Source organism: Corvus brachyrhynchos, unplaced genomic scaffold (assembly GCF_000691975.1).
Source record: "Corvus brachyrhynchos isolate BGI_N302 unplaced genomic scaffold, ASM69197v1 scaffold305, whole genome shotgun sequence".
In the NCBI taxonomy this organism is placed as follows: domain Eukaryota; kingdom Metazoa; phylum Chordata; class Aves; order Passeriformes; family Corvidae; genus Corvus; species Corvus brachyrhynchos.
This window is the reverse complement of record NW_008239284.1, coordinates 2,338,803-2,348,853: the sequence shown is the minus strand read 5'-3', so window position 1 is coordinate 2,348,853 and position 10,051 is coordinate 2,338,803. Positions and strand designations below refer to the sequence as shown.

General features: G+C 44.3%; 1 protein-coding gene across 1 annotated transcript in view; it reads right to left on the bottom strand.

The window, feature by feature from the left end:
• The window catches only part of PAPPA (pappalysin 1), a 182,364-nt gene that overhangs the window by 148,732 nt on the left and 23,581 nt on the right, over positions 1 to 10,051 (bottom strand). The window contains exon 2 of the mRNA XM_008638326.2: positions 3,532 to 4,600. Coding sequence (XP_008636548.1) covers positions 3,532 to 4,600 — 1,069 coding nt within the window. The remainder of the gene's footprint in view (positions 1 to 3,531; positions 4,601 to 10,051) is intronic.

Sequence of the window (10,051 nt, the reverse complement as noted above, 5' to 3'; positions counted from 1 at the left end):
CCTTGCTCCTTCCCTTTGTATTGGGCCAGCTTGTATGATCTTAGTATGTTCTAATTTCCCGGAATTGCAAAAAAGCAGAAAAATATTTGTAAACCTTCTGCTCGGACAAAATACATTTTGTCCCACTCTCATGAAATTAATAAAAAGAAGTGAGACAGATATTCTTGGATAAAGCCTGCTGTGTGGCTAATGATAACCAGTCCTCTGTTTTTTCCCTGCAGGCTATTAAAAAAGAGGAGAGATGATCTAGCTGGTACCACAATGTTTACGGTTTTTCTGCTGAGCAGCTCTGAGAGCAGAGTCTCCATTCTCAGTGCTGTCCCTCTGACAAACTTAAATGCACTTAAATCTCTGCCGCCTCACTATGGCACAGAACATCAGCTTTTTGGACTTAAATGTTTTTGGAGAGGTGCCACAAAGACAGGCAGGAAACAGAAGAGGAACCAACCAGCGGTGCTGCTGGGATCAGCTCTGAAGCCACTACAGTTGCACCACCACAGCAACTGAATGACACCATCAAAGTACCTGAGCCCTTTGTCCAAGGTGCCCAAAAGGATCACAAGAAAATTGTAACACAGATCAGAGGTGTCTTTGAATTGTTCCAGTGGTATCATTTATTCACAAAGCACCCAAAGTGGTTTTTGTATCAAGCCTCAGAGCAACGCTGTCCCAGGATGGAGCTTCTGGGACTGGGACTCACAATCAGCAGAAGGAAAGTGGCTGGGAACAGATACATCATCCTTTGGGGATAAAGAGGCACTGTAGAGGGTTCCTGTTTACTACAGCATTAATCAAGCATTAGCACTTTTTGGTTGGTTCCAGAGGACAGAAATATTTAACGAATAAGCTCTGCTTGGTGAACAGCTGGCTGCAATTGCTGACACTGAGGGTGTGGAAGGAACCAAGTCCAGTACTAAGGAAGACTCTGAAAAGTCTTTACAAAAAAAGTTCAGGAAACTTTTTATTGGTACCATTTCACCTTTCTTTCTTCCCTCCCTTTCCTCACTGGATTGAAGTGAGGACTTTACTGGACTTCGTTGGACTGAACTTGGCAGATAAAATAATTGAAATGAGATGTGAGCTCTCCATGGCTGCAATGCCTTCACTGCTGTGGCACAAGGCCTGCACTAGAGGGGACTGAGGACTCTTGGCCAATGAAAGCAATGACAAGAGGGGCTGGGGATGCAAAATGGGCCCAGACGGTGCCAACCAGGTTTTGACATTGTCACTAATTGACATGGAAATCTCCCTCTCAGGGAATGATGCTGACAGCCATACCAAAGTCAAACACAGGGTTTGAATCTTCACCCTTGTAGTCAGTAAAAGCTTTGCTGCCAAAATCACTGCCCTAAAGCTGTGATTTGTTAACCTAAATACCCAAAGGAGTGTAAGTCAGGCTTACAAACTCCAGTGATAAGTCCACAGACCTAACTGCTCTATTTTGCCTTACTGAGTACAAACACCCATCATAGGGGTGAGCTTGAGCTCAGCCAAAGCACATCAGCCACCAAATAAAGGCTCCAGAGAGATGGAATTTCTCCTCCTGCGCTCTGTGGTTTCATTGCTAATGATCAACGCTACATTACAAATGTCTGTGTGAAGATAAATAAATTGAATCTATCTATTCAAAAAAATAATAATAATAAAAAAATCTTTGGAGCATCTCTGGATTTTCTGAGGCTCTAGGCTATGGAAGAGGATCTTCAGGCCTCCCTTGCTATTTCAGGTCAAGAGGAGGTTTTTCTCAAGTCAAAATGAACTTGTAGAAGATCTGTGAGCTCAAGGCCATGAGATATAAATCCTCCAGACCAGCTCAGCCAGGAGATTGTCTCCAAAAGGAACATAAAACTGTGCATGAAGAGGAACTCCACGGTGCTAAGGTGACTTCAAATTTTGCAACTTAGTGTCTTGCTTGGGCTTGTGCAAGCACAGTCTGTGCAGCAAAAAGGCTTCATTTGAAATAGAAACATTTCTGTACCTCAGAATAACATTAAGACACAGCCTTAAGTCTGTGAACTATAATTTACAAGGCTTTTCTTGTTTCATTTTATACGGGCATTATGCTGGTCACAGAACAAGTGATAAAAGGGTACTATCAGATTAAAAATAATGTATTTTTTCCTAAAAATTGTAGTAGTTGCTATAACTAACACCTCGAGTTCTCAGAACTACAGTGTTAAAACAATCCAATTTGCATTATGCCTTTGATGATATTTGCTTAGTTGAGTTCCTCTCCACTTGAACAGTATTAAAAATTGGTATTTTTCCTTTCAATGTTTTCAAGCATTAATATTTAAAGTATTTTCTCATTTGAGCTTTGTTCACTGGTAACTAACTGAAGTCAAACTGAGCTAGAAGGATTTTTTAAACAACAACCTCACTGAAGTAAAAAAAAATTGGCTTTTCTTTCCAACTTAATTATGTGTATTTAAAGCTCCAGTAGAGCTGATAATGTTGTTTAAAAACTTCTCTCTATTAAGGAAGCTATAAATATAGCCTGCATTGCTGCAGTGGAAGGGACTCCTGAAGAACTCATACTTTCCTTCTTAACCTGAACTTTAGTGTTGGTTGTTCTGACCAATGAGAAGTTTCCCCTCTATGGCTCCGTGAATTCCTAAAAAAGCTGTAACATGGAATGCAGACAAAAGAATTCCAGCTTTAACCTTCATCTTTTCTTGTGCTTGTATTTCTAACTCATCCACAACAAACACTTTATTACTTAAACTATGTTTAATTTGCCTGAATTTGAAGTAATTGTAGGTACATGGTACCCACCTGATGCGAGTTATTCAAGGACATCACTCCTCAAACTGCAGCCCAAGCAAGCCTTAGCTGAGGAGCTGAGAACTTTATAAGCTCACATCCACCCACAGAAAGTTGCCTTGCAATGAAGTGGCATTACCCTGTTTACGTTTATATGTGGAAAGAGGCACAGAAGAGTTTTGTTACCCACTCAGTGTGTGCCACAGGAACCTGGTTGCCACTTCCCTCCTCACAACCCCCAGACTCAGCTGCCCCTCCCCAGCAGTGCCTACAGAGAGCTGTACACAGCAGTGAGAGTATGGAATTACCTTCCTACCTTCAAAGAAGTGCTACAGAGTTAAAGTCTACCTAAGAGTATTCATGTTCTGTTTCATGCCCGAGGGCCTTTTCCCTCTGCAAATACACATGAGCTTTCTCTGACATCCAATCCCCACTCCTCAGAGTCTGGAGTTAAAATAAACTGTGCGCTGTTACAATATGCTGCTCACAGCCAACAACTGATGGGTCTCTCAAAATTGGCTGCTTCAGTCTTTAGCACAGATTTTCTTTAGCCTGGCTGGAGATTACCAGTTCAGGGGTAAGACACTGCTCAGACCATTGCTGAGATTGCATTTGAAGAACTGCAATGTGAGCCAAATACTGAGAAAAAAATAAATTCATTAAACTCCAAAGCCCGTAATAGCAACAACAAAAGGGTTCAACAGCCAGCAGGATGATCGATACCTAGACAGATATTCAGCAATATGATCATAAAAAGAAATTGCCTACCTGTAAGGAGAATATGGGTCAAAGCAGGTCTTGGTGACTTCTGTTATCTCTGGGTTGCAGCACTCCCCCCCATCGAAGTTGTACCTCTCGTAATTACAATCCATGTCACACACCCCGTTCTGCTTCTTCTTGTTGAAGAACGTGTGGCGGACGTGCCGGCAGTCCCCGCCGTCGTACCCCGTCAGGGTGTGGTTGCACTCGGGGTCACAGTTCTCATCCCCAATCTTGCTGATGTCGCAGTTGGCCAGGATGAGCCGGTGGCGAAGGGAGGAGTTCTTCACCTCCAGCACCTCCAGCTCCCAGGTGATGTTGTAGCGGCTGAAAGCCTCATTCAGGTGCTGATGCTGGAACTCGATCTGCTGCTGGCTGACAGTGGGGTTCTGATGTTTGTCGTCGTACAGGTTCACCACACGGTAGCGCACGGTTTTGTTGCGGCGGAACCTGGGCAGTTTGTTGTAGCTGGCAATGACGTCCCTGTTGTCACACACTGTCTGTCCACAGAGAGGAGGGTCCAGGCTGGTGTCGAGCAAATAGCCGTGGTGGTAGCTGAACTTGGTCTGAGGGCTGCTGCCATCCTTCATGGGAGACCAGGTGCTTTTCACATTCAGTAAACTGTCTTGAAGAACGAGCTGAGGTAGGGACGTGTCTTGCCTGTGAATCGCCTGCTCCATGTCCAACAAGATCTCCTTTTGAGACCGGGCTGTCCTCCAGAGGCTGAAGTGCTCCACGTAACCCCGATAGTTCTGGTTCAGGGCATTTCCTCCCAGCATGAGCACCTTGCACTTCAAGGTCAGCAGACTGAAGATGCTTCCCACTTGCTCTCCGCTTGTGGCCACCTGGGCACCGTTCACGTAGAGTCTCATGAGGCGCCCATCGTAGGTGGCAGCCAGGTGCACCCACTGGTTGGGGAGGTAGCTGCGATGTGCTGCAATGGTGGTGACTTTGCGAGCACGGTCTGTCTTCAGCGAGAAGAAATAGCGGGGGTCTCTGTTCCCCTGGTCACTGACGGTGTTAATCCCCAAGACCCAGCCTCGGTCACGGGAGGTGTAAGAACATTTGTCATACAGTCCTATGTGCCCCCAAAAGAGAAATATGAATAAATAAGGATGACAGAATGAAGGCATTAGTCTTTAAATTGTGTAAATATATCTCTCTAAATGTATATACACACACTCACCTACATCTGCTAGACAGTTAGTGCACAAAGAAGACTTTAAATCACCTAGTGCACCATTGTGGGAGGTCGTGTCATGACTTCCTATTAAAGGTAAAGATTTGCCAGTGGTGTGTACAAATGGGATTCCCTTTTCCTGACCAAAGCCTGGAACTTTTCTGCAAATTCCTATCAGCAAGATGTTGGACTGTGCATCTGGTTCTTCCCTTCCCTCAAGCCACTCCTCAGTGGCTGAAAACAAAAGCAGTCTTGAGAACCAATCCCTGTTGATGTCACTCATCCCTCATACCCCTGAACCCTGTATCTAATAAGGTCCAGAACGGAAATAAAGACAAAATCTAAATTCTGCACACTTTGAGAAACACTGAGCAGCTGCATCTTGATAAGCAGCATCATCTTGATAAGTTCAAGCACACAAATCCTACAGAGTGAACGGGACGTGTTCGGGCTGCTTTCAAAGTCATACCCAACAAAAACCAGCAAGCACATGGCATAGGCTGTTATACACCACACTGGGAAAGGACAAGAAATACATGCAGATGGACATCCACAGAAAAAGGACATTCAGAAAGCTTCCTGCCCCCTCACAGGCACACTTCCTAACAACTCATTGCACTGTGGAATGATTTCTCTCCCAGCCAAAGTGTGGATCCATACTTGGAGCTCTCTCAACCAGCCCTCAGACAGTTCCAAGCAGTGGACAGAGCCCACTCTTCCCCACTTTGAGACACAAGGCTTGATGAGTTAAAGGCAGACATTTCCATCCTTCAGTTCTCAAAGGCCAAGGGCTGCAGGGACACCCCTCAACCAAAAACAAAATCATTGCAGCTTTCAGCACCAAATGGCCTTTCTACTATCAGCACATAGAAAACAATCCTTCCCCAGAGCCTCCACTTCCAAAAGCCTAAAGGAAAATCATAAATCTCTGACAGTTCAGTCCTTGTGAAAAGACTAAATATCCCCTTACCTCACCCCTGCACCCTCACCCTCCCCTCACTACAACCAAATAACATCTTCTGCTTCTGACTAAGTTGCTCAAGAGCCATCTGTTAACAATCACTCATTAACAGTGCAGTCTTGTCTAGTATCAACAGAGCAAAGGTTACAGGAGCATTCACTGTATTTTTCCTCCCCTCTCCCAGCATCCACCTTCCCCCCTTCTCCTCACACCCTGCCCCTCTCCACCTCCTCCCCCTGTAAAAAAACTCTTCTGATGGGAAAGTTAAAAACATTTAAATGGGCCTTTTTTCTGCATGCTGGTATTTTGCTAGGGACTCTGAGCTCCCCCTTTTCCTGTTTCCTTTGGAAGAGAGATCCCAGGGTTCGGAAGGTAATGTGTTTATTCATCTGTAGGGCGCACTCGGTTCAAAACCTTTTCAAGACCAGCTTCTGGTTTATACTGCTACATCTGATCACGAGAAAGGAGAGGAGGAGAACCAGGCAAGGAAAAAACAAATGTGCTAAAAAAAATGACATTTGCTGGGATGGATATTTACCCGAGGAACTTGTGATATGAGAGCCAAAGCTACCAATAACCTTCTGGAGTCTGTTTTTGAAGTGTTTTTAAGGTTTTTTTTCTTTATGGAATAAATACTTTTACAAAGCATTCATTTTCAGATGGATGAGAGCCTATAAAAGTCTGTATTTTTATGAATTTCAAATGAAGGTATTGTCCAACAATAGTGGGTGGATAATACTGCAATGAATAAGAAGGCAGCTGGCAAGACAAGTCCCTCTCCCAAATAAGTCATAAAAATCTCAGCTTATTGTAATGAGACCATTAGAGCCGATCAGGCATTTTGTAAGAGAGTTTCTGCCTGCCAAGAAATGCCAACATGGTGAGAGAAGAAAAAGTGATGCAGAAATGGGCTTGTCCCAGTGAATCCCTCTGAGACTCTGCATGTCTTCAATATGGCCAGGGGAACCCCAGGGACTCCCTGGGCTGTTTTGACTGAGGCACAGAAGGACAACTCATCCCTGCCACAATGCCCACCATCTCCAGTCTCCTTTGCCATCCGGTGACCAAATCCTCCAGGTCTGTGGATCACAAAGCAACTGCGCACACAGAAGCTGCTCCACCTGTTTCTTCAGGCATCCAAGATCCCCACGCTTGGATGGACAGCTGGAAGTCCTGGAACAGGTCTCCAGTTCCAGGGAAGTCCACCATACAGTCTTTAAGGGTCAAGAGTTTTTGCCCTTTACATTGACCGGGGCTAGAAGTATTCCCCCAAAGAACTAATAAATTACTGTGGGAGGGAAATCCAGTTTCCCAGCCAGCATTTAAAGAACATCTTCCTCTCTCTGAAGTGCTGCATGATGCTGGTGATTGGCCTCAGCTGAGCATGAGGAGCTGCTGGAGGAATACTACAGAACTGTAGCAATCCTCCCTTGCCTTTGAGCCTTTAAACCCTGATGTGATGCAATGTGTCTTGAGTTGGGCTCAAACAGCTGCCATCAATTCAAGATTTACAGGGAGCCAAAGGAGGGCAGAAAAAGAAAAAATCCAGTGACAATAGGGACACCACTGAACAAACCAGTATGAAAGCTGCTCAACTAAAACACTCTACTATTCCAGTTCCATGCATTTTCTAGTTTAGGGCAAAGGTCATTACCCAATCCTTATGCCACGTACAGTATTCTTTTCTCAAACTTTTACTATTGCAGACATCCAACTCTTGATGAAAAGATGGATTGAGCATGAGCCTTTCAGCAGCAAGAGTTGTTTTATCCTTAAAAGAAAGGAAAAAATGTAAAAAAAGGGACAAGAAACCCACACTCCCTTGTGCTGGGATAAGAAACCCAACTCCCTTGCAAGTTGTACCAGTTCTTTATGACCCTCTTTTGCTTGAATGCTTCACCTATTTTCCCAATCCTTCATTTTACTTTTGGTGTTGGACTGAGGATCCTCTGGCTAAGGGAGTGTCACTTTTCCGTTTTGTCCCCTGCACAATGAAACTAATTTCAGCTGGGACACTGGATGTCATAATGAAAGAATTTATTGCTTCTTCTATGACAACTAATAAGGGCAAAGCCATTGGTAGAGGGACATGTGAAATAATTGCCAGAACTTCTGAAAACTGAATAATTTGATGTTTTCACAATTTATTTCAATTTAGTAAAAGGTTCCATAGCCATGAGTTATTTCTCAGACATAATTAAGAACATTTTAAACAAGAAGAGGCCTCTTTTACCCCAAACGAGGTTGGTTTTGAGCAAAACCACGCCACATAATGGTTGACACTCCAAATTTCAAGTCAGCTGTGACCACAACGAACATTTACATGAAAAATATACAGAGTTTAGATTCTCATTTACACTGAGAATTCTTTACAATGATGTGGTAAAGGACATTTTTAGCTACTTAATATCTCTTTACCAACCAAAGAGGCCTCATGGTAAATGAGACTCAAGCCAATGACTGTAAAACCACAATTTGGCGAATGTGCCTGAAGTTTCTGAGCCAAGAAATGGTGTGAAATAAAACTGATGTTTGTTTTCCCCACAGCACTTAGATTAAAAAAATATGTACAAGTTTCATACAGCAGCAAACAGTTTTCTTCACTTCTGCTTGCCCTGAGTTGCTAGAAAGGGATGGAGCTCCAGCTGAGGAGAACACTGACAGCCCTTCTTACTGCTTAGCCTGAATGATTTTTCCCTTGTAAAGCTCTTGTTCCTGAAGCCCAAGGGATTGAAACGGAATTTTATATTTAATTTCAAAAAAAAGGAAGAGGTGCTAATTCAGCTTTCCAGCAAGAGGCACTGGTAGCTTCCCTTCCCCACAAAGGAGTGAGTCACTTCTCAGAGGACTCTGGAGAAGTGCATGAACAGAGGAAGATGCCACCTTCCTTTATGCTTGGCCAGAGACAGACTTCAATGGCCCACGAGGCTTCTTCGAGTCCATGATGTTTGTCCCCTATAGGAAAAGTAAATTCCTAGGCACCAAAAGAGTGGGGAAAGCTGGAAAACTGAACTGCAGCTGCCCAAAGCCAAAAGCCAAACATGGAAAATGAGAAATACAACAATACAGTCTCCCTCTTTTTTTTTTACAAGTGAAATCTCACTTCTCTGGTTACTGACCCACAACAGCTCCATCATCACTGTCCATCTGACCTTTTTCAGGACCCCCAAACCAATGCCAGCTTTTATGACCCACTTTGTTTTCAGGACTTTTCTGGGGACTGAAATAGAGCCACATCCTTATGTGGGCCCTGAGCACTGGGCAGGGTTTGGCAGCATGAACACAGCACAGAATGTCAGCTGCTGAACTTGTGGGACACAGTCCTGGGTGAGGACAGGAGGCATTGCTGTAACTGGGATGGGAGCAGAGGAACAGGAACTCACAGCTGGAGGCTGCTGGAGCCAGAAGTAGCCCTCTGTGGGCAGAGTTGGACAGAAGAGAGGCTGGAGTAGCCCATGCAAGCTGCTGTAACCCACTGTAATGTTATAAATAACATACTCCAGGGCCTCCCTTCCTCACTTCAGTGCCATTTCTTATGTCTGGATAACAGCAATCTTTGCAGCAACGAACGCAGCTATAGAATGAACGAAGAATTTCATTCTTTGTGCAGGAAAAGTTTCCTCACTTTGCTGAGCAATGGGAAGTGGGGGGAGGGAGAAGGGGGAGGGGAAAAGTAAAACTAAAAAAAAACCCCTTGTTACGGTTTCATTTCCAGGAGGGTGAGGTGGGGGAAGGGGAAGAGGGAGGTCAGTTTGACTTTGAACACATCAGGTGCTGGGGAGCCATCAGAGCTGCACAAGGCAGAATGGAAAACAGTGCCCTGCACTTCTGAAAGTTGGCTGTGCCTGTTTTGCTGGGAGACTCCAACCAGAGGTGACAGGACTCAGTTATGAAAGGGGAATTTAGGTCAACAATCAAAGCTGCAGTCAGGGGGCCCAAGAACAGGGAGCTAAAGGTTGGGGCTGTTTTTTTCTTTAGCATGCTTTAATCGTTTAGTATCAAAGCGCAGAAGAACGCTTGAAAGAGCAAATATTCTACAGGAACCTATAGAAAGCTTTTATCTGTCCAGAGGAAAATAATTAAAACCGACAGATTTGGGTTAAGTATCCCCATGTTCCATGCAATTGGATAAGTCAGTGAAGATCCACTGGAGCAGTTCTTGAGTTCTGCACTGGATATTTCATCGTATGACGTTGAACCCAATATAGTTTTACAAAGGGGAGAAATAGTCTCTCCTTTCCTTTGCCGTGCTTCCCCCAGCCCCCGCTTCCTTCCACAATAGTTAAATAATTCAAAGTCCAGAGTACTTAAGGCAACGTCTCTGTCTATACCATTTCCAACACAGCTAAGAGGCCTCCTGAGGTCACCCCCTGAGACAAGGAGCGGTT